The following is a 21,493-nucleotide window of genomic DNA, read 5'->3' as shown; positions in this document are numbered from 1 at the left end:
ACCACAATTAAGCATCGGAAATTAAAGTCGGATCACGTGCTTATAAGATCGTTCAATAACAAACACATTAGGTTTCAATGTTGAGGCACATCATCGTGCTTCCTTTATTTTATACAACTATTCTTATTCCACTTCGTCTATCGTACGGCAACATTATCTTGCAAGTTTATTAATATTGTTGGATACTTTTCAGGTTTTGTTCGGTATTACATTCGAAAGTCGGCGGCTTTATATGCTTGCTTTTCTGCCAGGCGCATGCACCATTAAAAAGGAGAAAAACGACAAGCCTGCATCATAAACGGCAGAAAAGGAAGTATATAGAAGCGGAATAATATGTCGAAGTTAAATACAAAATGAAATCACTGCTGCTCGATCGTATCGCGATTGTAATTCTTGGTGATGAGTTTTTGATAGCAGTAGTTATCCACATTGTCGAAAAATGATGTTTTGTCAAGCTTCTTGCTAGGAGGGACGTGGCTCACGTGGCTTAATGGAATGATGATTGGACGAATGAAGAGATCGATAGCAATGAGGAAGAGAACCTGCAAAAAAAAAGAGAACAAATTAAATCATACACATATGAAATTTACCACAAGTCAAATGCGTAAATTAATTCGGTTCTTTTGAAGAAATTAAGCCTTTATAATAAAAAAAAATATTTCAATTTTCGAAATATTCGCCATTACTTTCGAATATTATTGTAAATTAATCAGAGTTATCGCACAATATTCGTGAGTTACAAAGTTGAGATAACGAGAATAATAAATTTTCCCCATATAAAAAGAAGAATTTTAAACGCCAACTCACCGGCGATTACAACGCGAATTGCACCGTGTCGCGAGTACGGAGTTTCGTTAGTATGGCTGGTGCCTCTGATTCTGGCGACCGCCACCTCCCCTTTGCTTTCCGCCGTAGCCTGAGCCTCCTGAAACAATGGCCGGTACGATGCCGATTAGTTTACTTTTACTTAACTACGAATACAATTTTATAACTACGACGAATAGAGAGAATCTATTTTTACGGCTCAACACACGCACACTTCTCGATAGAGGTACACTGCGCTACTAATAATAAACCAAGTATTACGGAAGGAGAGTAATAAACGTAAGAACAAAGAGGCTACAGGCTAAGGTAGTAAGCAGCATACCACTGAAATTCTCTTAAATAAATACTCTTCTCTTGTGTACGAATACCTGAAGAAGGTTCTCAGTCGCCTTTAACTTCTTTTGTTACTATAATAAGCAACATGAAAATCTACAAGCAGAAATGCACAAAAGCACGGAGAATTAAAACGATTTTAATTGACATTTATCATAGAGTTGTATCTGCTGTGAATTTTTTTTATCCAAATTGAAAGTCGAGAAAAGGCATATTCTCGGTAGAGTCGACGATTTACAAGGATGGGTGCAATTCTAGCGGTGGCAAAGCATCAAACTAAATATGAAGAGAAAGAGAGAGAGAGAGAGCGCAAAATACTGAAACAAATTATGGACAGTGAAGTGTATCGAGGAACGCTGTAATGCGTACCTTTACCGCGTACACCACCGCGCCCGCCCGCGTAGCCCTCGTAATTACCACCGCCATAGCCATAGCCATCTGCGTTTCATGAAACACATGGTATCAGTATCCGCATGTACCATCCCGAGAAATCAATGCAATACACATGAAAGGTAAAAAGGTAAAGTACAGCGCGGTCGCGAAAACGATCGACTCGGTGAAACTTTAGCCCGGGAAAGAGCGACGTAAAGAAATATACTTGGAAGATCACTAGAATACTGAAACGCTTCACGTTCGCCAAAAATGCCTCATTCTAAACTATTGCTCGCTCAAGTTACTTTAAATACGAAATCCAATTGACTATAAATTTATTATGTGATAACAAGGAATAATCACCACCATATCCGCTGTAATCATAGCCCCCGTAACCGCCGTAACCGCCGCTGTAATAATCGTATCCACCGTAACCGTCGTACCCACCGCCGTAGCCACCTTGACCGTAGCCACCGCCGTAACCACCTCCGTAACTCTGGCCCCAGCCGCCTTGGCCGAATCCACGACCACGTCCGCCTCTAGTTCCTCTACCTCGACCCATCATTCCGCCGCGCATTCCACCCATGCCATCCAACTTCGGCGTTGCCTTCTTCACGTCCACCTGTTAAAAAGAATTCACCATTAAAAAACAATTGCATATAATTTTTAATAATAATAATAAGTAATATTTTATGTTCGATATATTTTTTAATATACTTAATAAATTAAATTATTGTGACAATACTTACCGATTTTCCATTGATAGTCTGTTTAGGTGTCTTAAGCAATTGGTTGACTACTTGTTCGGATCCGAATGTAATGAAACAGAAACCCTTCCTCTGATTCTTCGTCTTGTCAAACGGCATCTCCATCTCAACGATCTAAGAGAAAATGACGCGATAATCAATTTTTACTTCTCACTTAGACGGCTTATTTATTTCCAACGAATTTATTTTCAAGATATTTACATTCCCAAATTGTGAGAAAAAGTTCTTGATGTCGTCGTCGGAGAGCTCTGTCGGCAGGCCACCGACAAATATCTTTCCATGCTTGGCTTTCGCTTTCTTCGGATCGACCTTTTTGTTATTGATTATATGATCGCCAGCTGACATAATCTGCAAGACGAAAAAAAAACATCACATTATTTTATACCTAACATTTATTTATAGAATTGAAAATTCTTTGTGATACAGATAGGAGAAAGTTAACAAGTTACCTTATCGAGAGCCTCAGCTTTAGCAAAGACGATAAAGGCGAAGCCTCTTGACCTCCCCGTGTTAGGGTCTGTTTTGACATTGATACTTTCAATGTCGCCATATGTGCTGAAATGTTCCCTTAATTCCTCTGAAATGTGCAAAGCAAATTGTGAGTAAAGATGTCAGCTGCGATCTTTGAGTAAAATACAGTCTCATAAAAATTGTTGACGAGACCCAATACTCACTGTCAGTAGTCTCCCAGCTTAAGCCACCGACAAATAACTTTCTGCAAACAATAAAAAGAGAAAGGAAATTAAAAAAAAATGAAATGGAACGCGCTTGATAACGCGCTTGTCGCCCTAACTTTCCAACCGCTATCGCGGCGTACTATATAGTTACGATGTTATTATTTCAATTGAATTTTTTGCAGGCACATAATATTAAAATAAACAAAAGAGAAGAATAAAAATTGAATGTGCCTATCAATCATAAAGTCCTGATTACTTCCGGTCAACCTGCAAAGCAATGGAACTAATTTATTTTACCAAAGAAGCAGAGAGAGACTTTTATGACTGTAGTTATTAAGTTAGTTATAGCTAATTAGTTGGGCTAATTATTTCCAAAAACTTTACGATTTAACGTCATTCCTATGTAAATTAAAATCATACGAAAATTTAACAAAATTGCAATTGATGACCCATGATGCTATCTGGAAAAAACACTGCAAAAGATTTTGCTTTATTGATATATAAACACGATTGTTGAAATAATAAGCATTTCCAATTGCACAGGGAATAGAAATTCCAATTGCAGCCACGCGCAATGTAGGTGTTCTCCTACATATAGATTTGGAAAAATAAACACGTTCCTTGCATGAGACTAAATAAGATTGTTATTTTGACAGCAAATGGCAAAGTTATAGGATACCATATCCCTAGAACAAATGAACTCTGATAAAGTTAAAAGATGTACGTTATATATCATACAAATTACATATGCAGTTGCCACGCAATAGCGTAGTAAAATTGAAGTTATGGAGAGACGGCGGCTTTGCGCAACCACAGGCAACTCGAATTGAACACCATATATAATAAATATATAAATTTCTCCGAGATATTAAAAGAAAAAGTTTTAGAAAAAAAAGGTACATATACATATGTATGCATGTGTGTATATGTAGGTGAGTGTAGTGGAAATAAATGCATTAAAGAGAGCAAAGTATTATTGCAACGATGATCCAAATAAGCTACAACTCCAGTCGAGATACAGCTGCCCCTAAAGAAAATACAAGTAACTTCTCTAAATCGCAAAATCCCGATTATTAATTGGCCCGAATTACGTGGCACGTGGTAGATCGACTGCAACTCTATGTTGGAAAGCTAAAAATTAATTCCCATTACAACAAGATTAACATTGTATTGTCACTGCACGATTTTGCTCTGTTCTTATCTTTCTCATTCTTTTTTTGTTTTTTATTAAACTTCCCTTTTAAACAATATTATTGTGCACTTTACATCACTCCTATGCATATATATAGATATCTTTTATCTTACAATTCGTGAAGGAGGTTTTACATTACGCACGACTTACTCTCGAGTCTGAAAATATACATTTCGTACTTTGTTTTTTGCATTATGTACACACTTTGCTGTTTCTCTTTTGCTTAACTCTTTTTCCGGTGTTAAGAGTCTGTACTTATATACGTTTTATTGATATATAAATATATCATTTTCGTATATCATCTAGGGCTGATGATAAATACCATAAGTACCAGTCTCTCGCCGGTATCTGTTGTCAGGTCAGGTCACAGTTAGCCAGTTGCAAGCAGCCCGCCATAATCGCACTGGGACGTTTGCCACCTGCAGACCAAGTCACAGAAACTGCGTTAATGGCGTTCCAGAGCCTAGTCGGAAATGTTTGCATTGGCCCTAGTGTCTCTGTGCATTTCGTTCATGCCCAAATAATGATCCAAATATCACTCGAATCAGCGGAAGTTACTCTACTCTGTATTATCCAGCAGGCAAGTATGCGTGTCGCTGCGACACGCGTATTTGATCTCAAGTAACGTTTGACTCGACTCGACTCCAGCACTTTTCGTGTCGTGATGGAACGTGATGGACTTGAGAACTCGGTGCTCGATTGCCCGCAATAATTCCGACCCCGACGTTCATTCACGAGGCTTCGCAGTTCAATTCAGAGATCCCAGACAAGCATTGGACGTGCTTGTCAATCGTTTTGAGCAACTGACTAATCTGAATTCGACTGTAAACTGTACTGTGAATAAGGACACATGACTCGCAACTGATCAAACATGGATTTCAAAATTACATATTCTATAAAAAAAAAAATACAAATTTATTGCATCTTGTTATTCTTACAGTGTTATTATTCTTACAGGATAATATATATATATATATATATATATAAGTAGAACTACATATACATACAAACTTTATCAATGATGAAATTGAGACTGCCCTCCTTTATAATTATAGAACTAGAAGAGAATTAATCAGCTGAGTAAAAAAGAACAGAAAGAGGAAATTTACAAAAAAAGTCAAGAAAGCTTGAAAAACAAATAGACACATTATAGCTCGTAATTACAATTATGATATACAAGTATAATTATATATTTACCTTATTTTATTTGTATAACAATGAGCAATATGCAAAATATTTCAAATTTACCATGAATACATTATATTATATTATATGATTCAGTAAATTCTTAAATAATTCACATTCATTATCTCAATATATATATATATATACACACACACACACATATATATATATATGTATATATTGTAGATATCGTACATTAATAAAATACGAAGCTGCAAAGTGATACTAGGTTTGTTGTCCCGTGTACTCACTACGCTCGAAAATACAAGCCGCCTACAAACGCGTTCCACGCGAAGAACGCAAAAACCGGAAGGTAATGCGCAGAAAAAACAGGTACGAGATATACGCGACGCAATCTTTCTTTCACAGGGAGCACAGTGCAAAAAAGAAGCAACGAAAAAACTCTGACGTACGCTACGGTAGAATGACGAAGTTAGGAGCATCGGAGAACAAAAAGAAACGCATCCGGGAATGCGTGGTGGTCGAGCGACAGGAAATGATCGCGCGGGAGAGCAATTGACACCCGGTGGCTGACCGATGCGAATGGATTGCGTTTTGTGGGCCGTGCCTTCGCCATTTTGTTCGACTCGTGCGACTCGAGAGCGAAGCTTGCCGAGGACGCCGCACAATTTCGCGGGAAAGCGTAAAATGCACGTTCGCTTACGTGAGCGTTTCGCTGCGAGCGAGACGACGAATACGCGAAATGAGGTTTAATCGTGGCACACCGGGGTGGATTTGATAAAGAAGACGAGTCTTACCTATCCTCTTGCGAGTCCTGACCATTCTCCACAGCGTCGCCTCCACCACCGGCATCACAACTCTCAGCCTCGCCGTTCTTGTCGAACATTTGCTCCGCTAGGTCTTCACTGAAATCCTTACTCTCCTGCTGATCAGCCATTGTTTACGCTGTTGTACACACTCGCCGTACTAATGATACAGGAGATAGAAATTAATTACACTTGTACTATATCAGAGAACGACCGCGCCGAGACAGAACCACAGTGGAAGAGGAACAGTGAAGGGAATGCTTAGGACCGGTTTCAATATGCCGACTCGTGGCGCCATCTTGGATTTTTTGTCTAGTAACTTGTACACCCGTAGTCATAGATCATTTACATTCTAGATGTCTCAGATATCTTTTAGATGATATAATCAGCTGTTATGATTGGCTAACGAGTATCTCAAGATCATGTTTATCACGATCTTAATATAAGAACGAACTATGAATACCAGCCCAATTGTGTTTCGGATTCGCATTGCGATACAGCCTTAAAGGAGCAGTTTTGCTAGTGGTGCTGTGCAGTGTTAGTCGAGGAACGTAGAGGTTTGACAGCTTCTCGCGGTTTCGGCACGTACGATGACGTAAACCGGCACATCAGATCGTACTTTGAACAGACAGTGCGCACAGTAGGCTAATTGATCTTCCGGAAAAGATGATACGATGCTAATTGCTGGCTGACATGAGTTAAGCGGCGATTTGGCGCAGCGTAAACCGGCGCCCACTGGCATGGACAACGCTCTCGCGACTGTCACCTTTTGAACATTATTGTTTGGTACCGTTTGTAGATTCGTACATGCGTATACATTTTTCGAATGAGAATGAGCTCGCGTTAAAGATATGCAAGCTCATTATCATTAACGATTTCTATTATACCTATAGCTTCGTCACTTGGAAAGCTTCACCATGGCTTCTGCTACGGAGCAGCAACAGCAACAGACCACCCTGGAGTTCTACCAGGCAATGGCTGATTTCAAGAACATGTTCCCGCAGATGGACGATGACGTAATAGAAGTAAGAATAGTTTTTTCAAGTTTTTCAAGTTTTTTAATTGATTATTTCTTGGCAATTTCTACTTTGTCATGTATTCGCCAGGCCGTACTTAGATCCAATCAGGGGGCTGTGGACACCACTATCGATCAGTTGCTCACTATGAGCACTGACAATGAGAACGAGAAGATCAGGAGCGAGTTGGAGCAAAAGGAGGAGGTCCCGAAAGTAGGCGACGCTGCAAAGTCACCCAGGAAAGATTTGAGTAAGTCGTTGAAAAGCATTCACAAATGGCAGCCTCCACTGTTGGGACCGCTACCAGACACGTTCCTGAGGCTTCCTCAACAAACGTCAGACGACGGCATCGATCCGGCGTACTCGCAAGAGAATTCTATGCTGGAGGATGAGAGAATCGCCATGTTTCTGCAAAATGAGGAGTTTATGGCGGAGCTTCGTTGGAACGAGGACTTTCTATCTACGCTGGAAAATGGTAATAATAATAATAAATTTATGAAAGAAGAATAGTAAAATGTTTCTATTTTTCTTCAATTCAGATTCAAAACTCGAGAAGGGTAGCAGTCAGACTGGTCATGACGATGAAGATCTGTTTAAGGAAAGGCTAAGGAACATGGGCAAATGTAAGGGAATGTTAAAAAAAAATTAACAAATAATATGCTGTCTTCTAACGTGAGCGTTTTTGCAGTGTCTCGACGTAAGTTTGCGCAGCTGACAAAGGTATTCACTCGCAGTAACAAGCGCGGAGGCAGGCAATTGCTACCACCGACGGCGTCCTGCGACGACCTTTTAGATCCGGAGGAGTCGTCCAAGCCTCAATCTTAAAGAGATGTTTGCGTCCCGATGAGGATAGGACACTCGTATCATCGTGAGACTAAACGTAATTTGAATATCACGTCACCGAAACAAGCATATCTACGTCTAATTCGCGAGAGGAGCTTGCGAGAGTGATAGTTATGTTGGGATCGTGTAAGATATAAGTTAATTAGCGATTTAGGTTTCCGGTTCGGCACTGGGCGACCGATTAGCTACGTGGAGATAATGGAACTGCAAGGCGGAGTTGCAACTGAAAAAATGTGCTAGTGAGAAAACGGGGAGAGATTCGCTGAAAAAGGCGGGCAGTAAAAAAAAACGCTTCGAGACAACAGCAAAAACTTATCAAAATATCTGTATTTCGACGAATAGGCAGCTGTACGTATTGCATAGCGCTAGCGCAATTGATTATTAATCTTAATACGTGTCTCGCTAAGGATGCAGATCTGTTTTCTCTGTTATGAAAAAGTTGATGTGATATTTTACAATACTGTAATGCAAATTTTATTTTAATAGATCTTATATTTTGTTTTACGTTGCTTGCGATTATTTGTAATATATTGCGTATTCTCGCTTGGAGAGTTGCACAATTCCATGGAAATTTACTCTTGGTGTTGGAAAAATATTTAGTTTAACAAAGAACGAACGTTATCGGAACGTTTTTACTTAAACGTGATAATTACGATAGATAAAATTCTTATTGTGCGCCAAAGACGATATGTTTATTTTCTTTCAGCATATGCAGCTACGAGGGTAGTTGATCACGTTGTACGTATGTGTGTGTATATATATATATGTATGTATGCGGATATATATACAGACATACACATATGTCTGTATGTATTGTATGCCATATGTTAACATTATTAGAAAAAAGTTGATTGAAAATTTAAAAAACATGATGTCCTTTTCACGATCCGGATTGAATCGATTCTTTCGGAAAATTCAGCTCTTGAAGATTTCTTTGAAATAATCGATTCGCAAAACGCGAAGTGGGTGAAGGTTTACGTCAAGTTTTACGAAAATTAACATAATTCCTATAATTTATTACTCATAAAGCAATATTTATTATCAATTAGTGTTGCTATGATTTATTATTCTAATTACATCGCGACGAACAGCTGAAATTTGATGCGCTGCAAAAATGTTATCTTCATCCACTCGCTCCGTCGGTTTTACTTGCAACTGCAGAGTAATGATTGCACCTCCTTTCGATGTAATAAATCCTAGTCACGCAGTCTAGCCAATTATTTATTGAACGGTCTGACGATTGTAACGATATTCTCAGTGTAGAAAATATTTATAAAAGTGATCATAGAAAGCCTCTAAGTCATTTACAAGTGCTATGGCAGATACATATGTATGAAAATAAATGAACGAAAGGTATCGGATTGGATCGCGTTAATTTCAAATTCTGTCCAAACTTTCTTAAGAACAAACAATCCTCTCTCTCTCTCTCTCTCTCTCTCTAAATGCATATTTACCCACATTTATGACAACCATCTCTCTTCCAGCGATCAAGATTCGTAGATCAAGATAAACTTGAGCACATAGTAGTAAAGTACTTAAATATCAAAACAATATGTTACGTATCAGGCTGCTTAAAGAATACTCTGGCGCCAGAAAGACTGTAATACAACAACTGAAACTCAGCATTTCTCTCAGCGAGGCGTTTAAGCGTGAGCGCTCTCGTCTGTTGGAGTTTCTCATCGCCGTGATCGTCCTTGCTCTCGGCGGCGAGCTTCTCCTGGGCGATATGCTGCTCCACCGTTTTGAACCAATGCAGGCCGTCCAGCTCGACGCTCTGGTCGAGCAGCGCGTTGATATAGGCGATACCCATGGCGAAGCCGTCGTCCGTGAAGGCCGCACCAGTCTGGTTTTTTTTGAACATTTTCTCCTTGTTGGACACGGAATTGTCGACAAAGCTGAGCGTGAGCGGCGGCACGATGGCATAGAACTGTTGCAGGTGATAGGACTTGGCATCGCGGAATGCCGACGCGAACACGTCCACCAGCAACTTAAAATAATGAATGCCCTCGGTGAAATTGCGCACCAGGTCGGCAATGTCGTCCTCCAGTCGCCTGGCCGCGGCCTGCGTTGTAACGCTGTAATTCAGTCCGCGGCAGAGCGACTCGAACGGCACCGTTTTCTCGATATCCGGCAGGAAGGACACCGCGTTGGAGCTGGCATGAAGACCGCCGGAACGGATCAGTCGCACGTAGCCGAGCGCGTTGCCGATCTGCGTGATCAGCTGGCGAAACTGGTCCAGGTAGCTCAGTCCGTCAGCAGTCATACCCAGCTTGCGGATACCCTTCTGGAATTTCTCCGCCCGTTCGTACGTGTACGGGGTGGTGCCTGCTTCCCGCTGCGCTCGCACGAATCTGATGTCGCGCATTAATCGCGACTTGATGTGCTCGTCGAAGAGGAACTGCGAGAAGGTGTGCAGCTTGACGCGCAGAAACTGATAAACAAAATTCACCGTGGTGCTCATGATGCCGGTACCATGAGTGCGAATCGAATTGGCGATGTGACGAATGCCAATGGTATTGAGATGCTTGTTGCCGCTGTTGTGCTCCACGAACGTCTGGGTGTTCAGATTGTACAAGTATCTGTCAATAATATTAGTTACATTTTAATATATAATATTAAAAATAATTAATAATATATAATATATATTAATAGAGGTGAACGAGAGTATTACACAATTACCTAGAAACGAATACATGGATGTTACGCATGATTTCTAAAGCATCTAGGCCCTGTTCCAAAGTCTGCGTCGGCAGATGGTCCTGTACCGTATCCAGGTCCATTTTGTAGCTGGCTAATGCGTGCATCGTGCGGTAAGTTCTCCAATCGTGCAAAGCCACCGTCGTCAGGTTGTAGAACATGTCGTCCAGGTAGTGCTCGGCAAACCTCTTGACGCAGACCATGTTTTCTGCTAATGGGAGCGGCGGGACTCGCACCACCTTGCCGCCATCCTTGGCGCCCACGTTGAAGGGATTCGTGGAGTCCAATTTCAGATGAGCATGCACGTGCAGCCGCAGGCTCGTCTCGATTTCATGGCAAGCTGGTTTCAGTACGCTCTTCACTAAGCTTTCCCTGAGCTCCGCGATGCGTTTTTCTTTCAGCTCGGACTCCTGCTCACCCACAGCACTATTGAAAGCGACGAACAGATGGGCGAGGTGACAGATGTTGCTGTTACCATCGACCACCGAGGAAAGATAGGCAGGCAGCATATTCTGATGGTGTAGCAGCAATGAGTAGTCGCCGAGTTCGCTGACAAGCTCGTACAATTCAGCCACGGTGTCGTAACTATCCAGCAGGAAACGTAGCTTCACCACGTCCTCTTCACGGAAGGTATCAGTCAACTGACTAGCGCAGGCCAACGCACAACGCACTATCAGTCTTCTGTCTGTACTCGCCGGACCGCCCATCAGTCGCATACTTAGCCCTATCAGAGATAACGCATCCAGCCGTTCCCTACTATAGCTCTTATCCTTTTGCACAAGGCCCTTGCGCGCTGTCTCTAGCATAGCCAGAATGTAGTAGGCCAGATATTGCAACACTTGCGCCTGCGACTGCACCACAATTGGTCCAAGTGCATAGAACGTAGTCTGCAGGGACTTTTGCAGCTCTACCAGTCGGCAGATAAGTTGTACGAGGTTGCGACTCATCGGCTTCGACAGCAAAGCGTGGAGATTTGTCACGAACGCAATGATTTCTCTCATTTGTGCGAGTAGAGTCACCAAATCTGTCAGCAACGTGCGCTTCTGCCCGATATCGGACACCTGAAGATTAGTCCTCGTGAGAATGCTCTGCATCTCCACGCACCAAGTCATCGATCGGTGTATCAAGCTGTTCACCGTGACCGACAATCTCTGCGTTCTCGCCTGTAGGATTTTCTCGCCCACTTGTGGGCTCACGACGTTGCCAGTTTCCTTCGGCACGACGTTGCTCAGAAACCTGCTAGGTACCCACATCACATTGCCCACCAGCGTGACCGCGTAGAACCTCTTGTTCGTTTCCAACACTCTCTTGATCAGTTTCTTGTCGCAAGCGCCGAACAACTTGATCATCACCGCAACGCCTACGTTCACTCTAATCCAGTTCTTATTCAGCGCAGCGTGGTCGTTGGACTTGCTCTCCACGTCCGTCATTGTGTTCTTCAGGTAGTTGACGATCTGCTCGCTCATGACAACGCCCTTATTCACGTCCATGATGTGCTCGATCGCCTTCAGAAACATGTTTCGCCGCAGTAGCTTCTCCTGTAGGTCCTTGAGCAGGTGGTCAAACGTTTCCAACTTCGCCTCGGCGACGCCAAACTGCGACGGATTGTGCATCATCGAGCGCACGTGCATTCTGTATTTCTTCCACTGCTCCGTTATCGTCGGTTGAGCGTCGACGATCTCGTCGAGGGTCATCAGGATCACGAACAGGTCTATAAAACCCTCGATCAACGCGGGCAAGTAGATCTCATGGACAGCGCCAGACAAACTCGCCAGCTGCTGCGTAGCTAGATGCACCACGGTTGACATCCGGTTGGCAAAAATCGACAAATCCTGCAGGTCGGATAACAGTTTAGGCACACTGGTGAGATCGTCGTCCACGCACCTCTCTCCGTGTACGAAAAGCTTCGCGTAGAAGCTGGCAGCTTCCACCTTCAGCAGCCTGATCTCCCTGCACGTCCCTGCCACAGCTGCCAGCAGCTTGGACAGCACTTTGTTCTCCATTTCTACCAGCGAGAGAATACTGATGTCCTCTGTTGCTTTGTACACTAAGCGCAGAGGTCCCTCCATGATGTACTCCAGCGTGGAGTCCCTCTTCCAGGACTTCTCCACGAGGTTCTCGAAAAACTCGCCATACTTGCGCAGGTGCATGGCACCTGCAGCCTTGTAGATGCTCTCGTCCTTCTTGAAGTTCCATGCCGGTGGCTCTATCATCCTTGACGAGTGTGACAATCTGTGACAGCGGATGCGGACGTAAATTGTCTGGGTTTGTGAACAGTGAACAGGCTTGGCATCTAAGAAATCACTTTAACGAGTAAAAACATGACGTAAATTGTGAGAAAGGTTTTGCAGTCTGCAAATTAAAGTCTTACAGATGAGACATGCGTTCCGCTTGACGTTGAAAATTTGACTTACCCTTACAAATATATTACAAATATTATGAATATATTTTGTAATCACATCAATTTTATGTACTTTGGTTCAATTAATGACGCTAAAAATTATTTCGTCTTGCTCCATTCTGTTTTATTGCTGTTATTCCACGAACTTTGAGTTGAGCTTGAGTGACAGGTCAACAGGTCAAGCTTCACTCCCATCGCGATAATAATACGTTAAATTTCTGTAACTGACAACAGAGCGACTATTTACTCGTTACCTGTGACAGATGATAACATCATTTTTCTAGAATACCGATAGTCGATAATAAAAATATTAAATCGAAAATATTAACAGTCGGTATTTTGAAGTAATTAATCCTTATGTGAGTGACGAAAAAAATCTTAATTGGTGTGATGAAGGTACCTGGATACCTTCGGACATTTTGTAAGAAAATTGATATCCTGCAAATTACGTTCCCCATTGAGTCAATCTGTCCAAAGATAATGCTAAAATAATCGTTAGTTTAAAAGTTCTAATACGACTAGAGAACAGACAAGTTACCCAGGTACCCCGTCACTCACATAACGGTTAAAAATATATATTTGTATATTTTTATTTTTTTTTGTCATATGTCGTATGTTCTCAGAATCCTCGCTTTGCAATAAAGATGACTAATTAAGAATTACAAAACGATAAAAAGATCTGTTATTTCTATGTTTATCAGTATGTTTATTATTATTTTATACAAGAAAGGTGAGAATTATATAATGCCAATCTTGTTGGCGACATCGAGCGCGTCGTAGTCGCGCGTTAAACGCACGTACGCCTTCTTCTTGCCGTCCGGTCTGATCAAAGTGTTCACTTTCGCTACGTCAACGTCATAGAGTTTCTTGATCGAAGCCTTGATGTGGTACTTATTGGCGCGCGTGTGCACGATGAAAACCAGGGTATTGTTGTCCTCGATCTTCTTCATCGCCGCTTCCGTCGTCAATGGGAATTTTATGATGTTGAATGCATCCATGCTGGAACGCAAATTTCAAGAATACAATTACACACTTGTATGCAAATCTACTTTCGCAGATAGTTTGAGAAGTGTCACTTCAACCCTTACCGATTTCTGTTCGGCACAGATTTGCGCGGATACTTCGGGTTCCTGGGCGGCCTGAATGTCTTGGGCCTATGGAAGTGGACGGACGTCCTGATCTTCCGTACTCGAGAGCCATGTACGCCCTTTAGAATCTAAATGTAAAATATAAGTGGGATTATTAGCGTTTATAATACCTAATTAATAATCGTGTACACTCTGTGTACTTTAATTTTTCAGTATTGTGTTTGAAGATACTTTTCACGTAGATTCAAAGAGATTCCCACACTTTTGGATCATCATGTATACAGACATTTTATTTACAGCTGAGAAAAAATAATGTATTGACTTTAATGAATATTTCTTGACCTTCTTTTGAGCCTTCAAAGCTTTTTGAAGAGGAGCCGCTGGTTTGCCTCCCTTCGGCGTCTTCTTAACGATCTGTGCTTTCTTTTGCGACTTGCTGATCAATGGTTTGTTGGCCAGTTTAAGCACAGGTTTGCTCGCTGGCTTGGTCGCTGCCGGTTTGGCAACGGCCGTTGGTTTAGCGGCAGCGGGTTTTTTAGCAGCCGCAGGCTTAGCTGCCGGCTTCGTCACCTTGGAGGTAGAAGCCGCTGTGGCTGGTTTCTTCTCAGCCTTCTTCTCTGTCTTCTTCTCTGCAGGCTTGCCTACGTTAAAGAGAAAAAAAACAATGTAGATTAATCGGACTGATAATAAGAAAAAATATTAAAGAAGATATGAGAATTAAAAAATATTCTTATTCACATTATTAGAAAAATAAAAGTTGTGAAATTTTTGTCACTTTCTCGTCACACTTTATAGGTTAAGATACGAGCAAATATAAATTTCAAATGGAACATTGTAGAATATCGTTACAAAAAAATTAGCGATAGAGCAAGAAATATTAATTTGACATAAAATTAAATAAAATTTCGCAAAATGTCTCTACAAAGATACTCCCTAAGATTGTAAATGTGTAAAGTACCGGAGACATGTGTACGCAAACGATCAAGCACATGGTATTGTCATTTGAACCTTGTAATCACGATCGATCGCGAATTTACTCGCAACGCTTCTCTCGAAAATCCAGATTAATTAATAAGCACTATTTAAATCGAGAAAGTTTGATTCCGAATAAAAAAAGCATCGTAAATGATTCTAAACTTTACCTGATTTCTCTGCGGACTTCGGTTTCGGAGCCATTTTGGTAAAAAGAACGTAGCCTAAACGGAAACGTGGATGAGACTGCTGCGATAGTGCGGATGTTACTACGCTAGTTGTTGACGGACAAAGGCTTCAGGACGAATGTATCGATTATCGATACTATACTCAAAAAATATCTATTATTGATATTTAATTTGCGAATATATCCTTTTTTTAAATTTTAAAGTCGCAAGATTTTGTTTGCTTTCAGCTATTGAACTTTTCGCTAAAATCATCGATCACGAAAAATAATCTTATTGTTCGATTATAATCACGAAATCTTTAACAAGTTAATTTGAAAATAAAAAGATATAAATTTTAAATTAAGTAAAAATCAAGAAATTTTTTACAAAACTCACAGTTATTAAATCAGATTAAATCTGACAGCCTTGTAAAATTAAGTTTTTAATAATACTTAGTGAAAACATAATTTTGTAACAATTTAATCATGAAGAAACAATTACGAGAAAAATCTATCATGATAAAAAACAGACCGGCCCAAATATAGCGCCTATATCATTTTCGACAATTATTCACGCACGTATCCCCTCCATGTAGCGCGCGTTACAATTGTGAACACCTGCCGCAGCAACCAATGTTTCGCTTTCATTTCTACAGAATTACCCATACTGTAATCCATAAACGCTAGTTTTGTGACTAATCGCGGACAAATCATCAGGTCATAGTTCTGTTTAAAAGAAATAAGTGCTATGTGGAACAAACATGCGTCATAAAATGAATGTATAATTATGCGCAATTCACACGTGTAAAAATAACGCGAGTCTATCATTGTTTAATATTTTAATTTGATTTGAATGGGGAGGGATGTTGGAAACACGCTCCGCCGTTTACAAAATGATAAAGGTGGAAGCCCATGACGAGCGGAAGGTAAAAGTATTAATTGAGGTCAAATATTGGTTGATATAAAAGCGCTTCTTTCTCCTTGAGCGCGACCTTCCAATGGAGGTTTTCCTCGTCGACAGGTAACCGACTGGCCGCCACCGTTCTCGTCCGAAATCACTCCGTACACCGAAAGCGATTTTGGCAGTTTGATCAGACGAACGTGCGACAATAAGAGCTTGACACTTCGAATTTCCAAGGTGATCGTCATCGGCGATGTGGCTGTCGGCAAGACGTCACTGGTGAACCGGTGAGTTATCCATGAATGTTCGATTTATTCGCGATGTGAAGACCCAAGGTTCATAACGAAGCAAATCTTCCTCATATATTGTTTCACGCAGTTTTTGCCATAAGCGCTTCGACAACAATTACAAGGCTACCATCGGGGTGGATTTCGAAGTTGAGAGATTCGACATCCTCGGCGTGCCCTTCCACCTGCAGATGTAATAAAACTCAATCATCAGAATTATTCATAACGCACAAATAAGTAAATGGAATAAAAAAAACACACACACAATTATAATCTATATATATATATATATATATATATAAGCCAAATCCCACTCACTGACTCATCAACGTGCAGCCCGAACCACTGCACCTATCGACTTGAAATTTTAAGGGTATATTCCTACTATCACGTATGTGCTCACTAAGGGTGGGTTTTCCGAAATTCCACCCCTAACGGGTGAGAAGGGGTAAAATGTGTTTTTATTTAATTCTACACATATAATATCGCGTGACGGGGGATGCTAGTTTGTACATAAAATTATAATCTGTCTAATTATTTATGATAAATAAAAACTTGTGTAATATATGTACAATTATATAATTTGAAACAATGTTTGCAGATGGGATACAGCGGGGCAAGAAAGATTCAAGTGCATAGCAGCTTCGTATTATCGTGGCGCCAACGGTGTGTAAACATTCTCCCCTTTCTGCAATCTTCATTCACTTATTATTAAGCCCGTATTAGACTACGTATTGGAGAGTGGAGATTGCGAATTGGAGATTGGAATTTGACCAATCAGAACAAAGCAGGTCAAGATTGCTTTGTTTGGAGATTGGAGATTGAAATTTGACCAATCAGGACAAAGCAGACCAAGATTATTGCTTTGTTTGGAGATTGGAGGTTGGAATTTGACCAATCAGAACAAAGCAATCTTGGTCTGCTTTGTTCTGATTGGTCAAATTCCAATCTCTTACTTCACTTTAATCGCAATATTTCATCTTGCAGTGATCATGGTCGTCTTTGATCTGGGAAACGCGATGTCGCTATTGCATTGCCAGCAATGGTTGAACGAGGCCAGTCGCAGCAACGTCGGTCCTTATCACATTTTTCTAGTCGGAACGAAGAAAGACTCGCTGGTGCGTGTTGATAATATTCTAACATTCAGTTTCTTGCTTTTTAATTTTATTCCACAGCATATGATATCCCACAGTCCCACCCGGTATATGATATAATTGAGGAACGAGCGACGGAAGTAGCGAGGAGGATGCGAGCGGAATATTGGGCGGTCTCGTCAAGGACGGGCAACGGAGTGTCGGAGCTGTTCACGCGCGTCGCCGCGCTCTCCTTCCACGCGATGGCCCTGCGCGAGATGCACAGTCTGAAGCTCGAGCCGATCAACATCGGCTCGGCGATGACGATAAGTGCGTAAAAATCTTTACTGTAACGATGAAGAAGTGACAAAAAAGAAAAAAATGAGTCAATTATCAAGGTTATCAATCACTTTTTTTTTAGCCTTGAAACGGCAGTCGAAGGAGGCCGAGATGAAGTCACGGAGGATGCCCAAGTGCCTCAAGTGTCCGACATGATGGCTGAATCTAATATAGTAAATGGTGTGAGTAAGAATAAAAAAAGGAGCTCGATTATTGATGTAAATTTTTATATATGTATTTATTATATAATAATAATAATAATAAATAATAAAAGCGACGCAAGGATAACAATCCTGATAGATAACCTCACTTTGATTGTCTATTTCCCATTTTTACTAAATCAAATGCGTTTGAATTGCGCGCGCCAGTGCGCGCGCACACTTCACTCAGCAATCCTTCCGGCGCCACTGTCGTTATCAGATCATTTACCGCACCGAAATCGTTTTGTTGTAGTGAAGAGGCGAGGAGACACTGTCGATTATCGTGTCGACCGCGAGCGAGTGTCGTATTTCTCGCGCGATGCGCGTACCTCGCCGTTCTTATCCGTTGTAATTCTATTCCAGTCAAATTAGTGCGTTTTCAGCGGAACATAATACTTGTCATCTCGTTTACAAGAGGTCGCGCGCTCGCCCATTACGCTGCTCGAGCATTGGAGCACCCACCCGAACCGCCGGTTGTTCGCTTGACAGGTAAATGCAACTTGCTAACCGCATTCCTACAGGTGGTTGACTGCACGGAGTCGGAGGAGGGGAGGTGACAAACGAACTGTCGCGCGGGTCTCGTGACCGGCGAACGTTCCTAATTTCATCCGCGACACGTGAATTTTTCACGCAAGGTACGCGAGATACGCGGTGCGTTTCGCACGACATGACGCGTTATGCGTAATGCGCGCCCGCGATACGCGTAACTTGTTTTTCTATTCTTTAATTAAGACGCGCGTTACCCAGGTCGAACGAACTGATCGTACATTTAATTGTCAAAAGATTAAAATTGCATAGCGGGAACCGGAAACGGCGAAGCAGCACGTTAATAAACCGTTGATACGTGATTTTTCTCGACGTACGTGCGATTGGCTACGTGTCCACTTGGAGATAAGTAATTTTTACGATTATGACGCAACGGCGCGACACAAAAAGTGCAGAATCATCGAAGAATTTATCGCATTCTGTATTTGTTAGTGATACCTCTCGCAAGCGGTCTATTGAAATAAAAGCCGTTTTAACGGTCAACTTTATTATTTATTATTAATGTGGCGATCTATTTATATAAAATTCTTACTTTACATTCACATCTATGCGTTACATCAGAGTTGAGTCGCAAGGCAATGCGAATGGTATCTTGTATTAGTATAGATTAATTAGACTAAATTAAAACTAAATTAAATTAAAAAGTAGATTAATTATTAGATTAACATTACACAAGATTTACAAAAATTATACAATTATAAATCTCGACAATTATTTAAATATAATTGGTTGAAATTTATGAACAATATCTTAATGATAATCTCTCGAGTAAGTAAAATGTTACATGATAAATGTTTCTTATTGAATAATTAAAACATTGTTCGTGATATATTGTCAACGACGACAACGACAAATAGATATACTCATGAAAACAAATTTGGAATTCATTTTCCTTAACAAACTTGATCCTGGTTTTGTTCCAAAACGCTTTCCATTGATCAAGGTTTTTTCAGTGTTGCAATCTACTAAATTTTATATTCCGGAGAACGTAGATTTTTTATTCGTCTGAACGTTTTGCATAATATGATTACTTATAATAAATCTTTTTTTATGATATGACGTCGGTTTAGAAATTTAAGCACTTCTTTCTTGTTTTAAAACGCAGACAGTTTTACGTCAGACATATAATACATACTCATGCAATGATCTTTGATCTCGAATACATTATTTATGGCTTCTCGCTACGATCGGCGTTGCAGCTGACTTTTGTCGAATAATCATTCGACGAAATGCTTACCTTACTTCGATCGCCGAAGAATCTAAAACAAGCGTAAAATCATATAAAACATGTGCACAAAAATGTGAAAATATTGGCTTTTGATACTTGACACTTTTCACACCTTGTATTGCTTTCGTGTATTCTTGAATATTAAATAATATTGAGAAAAATATTCTACAGATGAGACACAATACTCAAAATTGCACTGTTACATATGCATTATGTAAAGTTTTGCTGAACTGCACATTATACCGTATGATTTCATTGATTAATTACCGCTGAATCATGCAAATTAGTAATCACTGCTTATATAAATTTTTTCATACCTCGTTAATTCGTTGTGACATTGATAACAGTAATTGATAAGAATAATTACGTAAAATAGTCTATCCCTTATTCTTCAAAATATTGAACTATCGATATTTTATTAAGTTTCAGATTTTAACAGTCTATGAATTTAAAATGTATTATTTAAAATATTTATTATTTTTTATTCATTATTTTTGTTACTTATTATAATTCTTTTCATTTTTGGGTATTCTTAATAAAGGTTATATTACATATAAAAAATATAATGTTGATATTGTTAAAATATTATTTGTTCTTTTCGGTTGAGCTCTTCTGAGATTTATCGTCTGGATTTATCAAACTTTTAAATAGCTTCACGATATATGGTTCGTCCTCACATGCTTTCGGTTGCCTACGCTTCTGTCCTGGATTTACTGATATCATCTTGATCTCGAATTCCTCGGTCCTCTCTTTCCTCGACTCTTTGACGTCATCTGAATCTTGTTCCTGAATGCACAAACATGACGTTACGAAAGCGTTATATATCATCGGTTTCTGTCGCATTCATTGACACAGAAACTGTGACTTCTCACCTCAGCATCAACTGCTTCACTCGCGAATTCATTTGATCTTTCAGGTTCAGGTTCGCTTGCCATAATTGTCGATGACACTTACTACACACACCTACCTACTGTTGACATACTTACTCGATTCCTAATCAAGAGATTCTTTCGCGTTTCAAAGAGACAGATGTTCCTTGTTATGTACTCAGCACTCCCGTTTTCTCTCGACTCGAGTCGTGTCCTGTTCGGCCACAACAACTACAAAAAGTACAGTTAAACACACACAGTTTTAATCATTTACTACTTACTTATCATCTTAACAACTATATTTCATGCCGTCATTTAAAGTTTGTGTCATAATATTATAACGTGCCTTTCGGTTTTTGCAGCGAGAGTATCAGGAAGGCTGATAACGTGTGTAAAGACATGATAACGAGCATACACTTGTGATTAAAATCATCCCAGTTTATTATCGCCATTAATACGAATTAATAAGGATATCAAATTGTTGGCTCCAGTCCTCGCTGTTTATCTGTTCGCAGAAAATTTTGACCCGAGGTTCATGATGGCCCGATAAAGAAATATGTGAACACAGAAACTAAGGTCTCACATGGAAACGCTCGATAAACTTTCTTAGACACAACAAATGAATCAAGGATTTCAGATATCGTGTTTGTTCGTGGTTGTTCATTGTCATGCCTCTGTGATGGTGATGTTGACGTCCGTTAACATGCTCGAAGCATTTGAAATATTACTTCAGTTAGCGATAATATTAT

General features: G+C 40.4%; 5 protein-coding genes across 14 annotated transcripts; 2 read left to right on the top strand and 3 right to left on the bottom strand.

Annotated features, from left to right (window-relative positions):
* Window positions 1–72: 72 nt before the first annotated feature.
* LOC105281288 (RNA-binding protein squid) lies at window positions 73–6,371 on the bottom strand. 8 transcript variants are annotated; one of them, XM_011342384.3, is made up of 9 exons: window positions 6,110–6,371; window positions 2,972–3,012; window positions 2,747–2,874; window positions 2,499–2,645; window positions 2,280–2,411; window positions 1,978–2,152; window positions 1,528–1,596; window positions 808–925; window positions 457–542 (listed from the first exon to the last, which is right to left on the bottom strand). In XM_011342384.3, exons 1-8 carry the CDS (start codon window positions 6,247–6,249, stop codon window positions 855–857), a joined length of 903 nt encoding a protein of 300 aa, XP_011340686.1. In that variant the 5' UTR covers window positions 6,250–6,371; the 3' UTR covers window positions 457–542; window positions 808–854. The 8 variants fall into 8 exon arrangements, with proteins under 8 accessions (XP_011340681.1, XP_011340685.1, XP_011340687.1 ...); XM_011342380.3 differs by having other exon boundaries at window positions 1,894–2,152; window positions 6,110–6,249; XM_011342379.3 differs by lacking the exon at window positions 808–925 and having other exon boundaries at window positions 73–542; window positions 1,894–2,152.
* Window positions 6,372–6,627: 256 nt separating this feature from the next.
* Window positions 6,628–9,333, top strand: LOC105281286 (CUE domain-containing protein 1). Its single transcript, XM_011342374.3, has 5 exons — window positions 6,628–6,904; window positions 7,012–7,143; window positions 7,225–7,609; window positions 7,674–7,757; window positions 7,823–9,333. The coding sequence occupies exons 2-5, from the start codon at window positions 7,036–7,038 to the stop codon at window positions 7,957–7,959; spliced, it is 714 nt and encodes a 237-aa protein (XP_011340676.1). The 5' UTR covers window positions 6,628–6,904; window positions 7,012–7,035; the 3' UTR covers window positions 7,960–9,333.
* LOC105281287 (WASH complex subunit 4) lies at window positions 8,650–13,308 on the bottom strand. Of its 3 annotated transcripts, none has more exons than XM_011342376.3 (3): window positions 13,089–13,308; window positions 10,657–12,978; window positions 9,533–10,556 (listed from the first exon to the last, which is right to left on the bottom strand). In XM_011342376.3, the coding sequence occupies exons 2-3, from the start codon at window positions 12,885–12,887 to the stop codon at window positions 9,533–9,535; spliced, it is 3,255 nt and encodes a 1,084-aa protein (XP_011340678.1). In that variant the 5' UTR covers window positions 12,888–12,978; window positions 13,089–13,308. The 3 variants fall into 3 exon arrangements, with proteins under 3 accessions (XP_026827992.1, XP_011340678.1, XP_011340679.1); XM_011342377.3 differs by having other exon boundaries at window positions 10,657–12,906; XM_026972191.1 differs by lacking the exon at window positions 13,089–13,308 and having other exon boundaries at window positions 8,650–10,556; window positions 10,657–12,887.
* A 452-nt stretch (window positions 13,309–13,760) lies between these two features.
* Window positions 13,761–15,419, bottom strand: LOC105281285 (60S ribosomal protein L23a). The gene is made up of 4 exons (XM_011342373.2): window positions 15,306–15,419; window positions 14,506–14,804; window positions 14,164–14,291; window positions 13,761–14,074 (listed from the first exon to the last, which is right to left on the bottom strand). The coding sequence occupies exons 1-4, from the start codon at window positions 15,337–15,339 to the stop codon at window positions 13,813–13,815; spliced, it is 723 nt and encodes a 240-aa protein (XP_011340675.1). The 5' UTR covers window positions 15,340–15,419; the 3' UTR covers window positions 13,761–13,812.
* A 550-nt stretch (window positions 15,420–15,969) lies between these two features.
* LOC105281284 (ras-related protein Rab-34) lies at window positions 15,970–18,202 on the top strand. Its single transcript, XM_011342371.3, has 7 exons — window positions 15,970–16,227; window positions 16,323–16,489; window positions 16,581–16,682; window positions 17,091–17,155; window positions 17,477–17,607; window positions 17,682–17,892; window positions 17,984–18,202. Exons 1-7 carry the CDS (start codon window positions 16,165–16,167, stop codon window positions 18,055–18,057), a joined length of 813 nt encoding a protein of 270 aa, XP_011340673.1. The 5' UTR covers window positions 15,970–16,164; the 3' UTR covers window positions 18,058–18,202.
* Window positions 18,203–21,493: the final 3,291 nt, after the last annotated feature.

This window comes from Ooceraea biroi, chromosome 9 (assembly GCF_003672135.1).
Source record: "Ooceraea biroi isolate clonal line C1 chromosome 9, Obir_v5.4, whole genome shotgun sequence".
Classification (NCBI taxonomy): Eukaryota; Metazoa; Arthropoda; class Insecta; order Hymenoptera; family Formicidae; genus Ooceraea; species Ooceraea biroi.
Note: the sequence above shows the minus strand (reverse complement) of the source record. Positions and strands in the feature narration are given on the sequence as shown.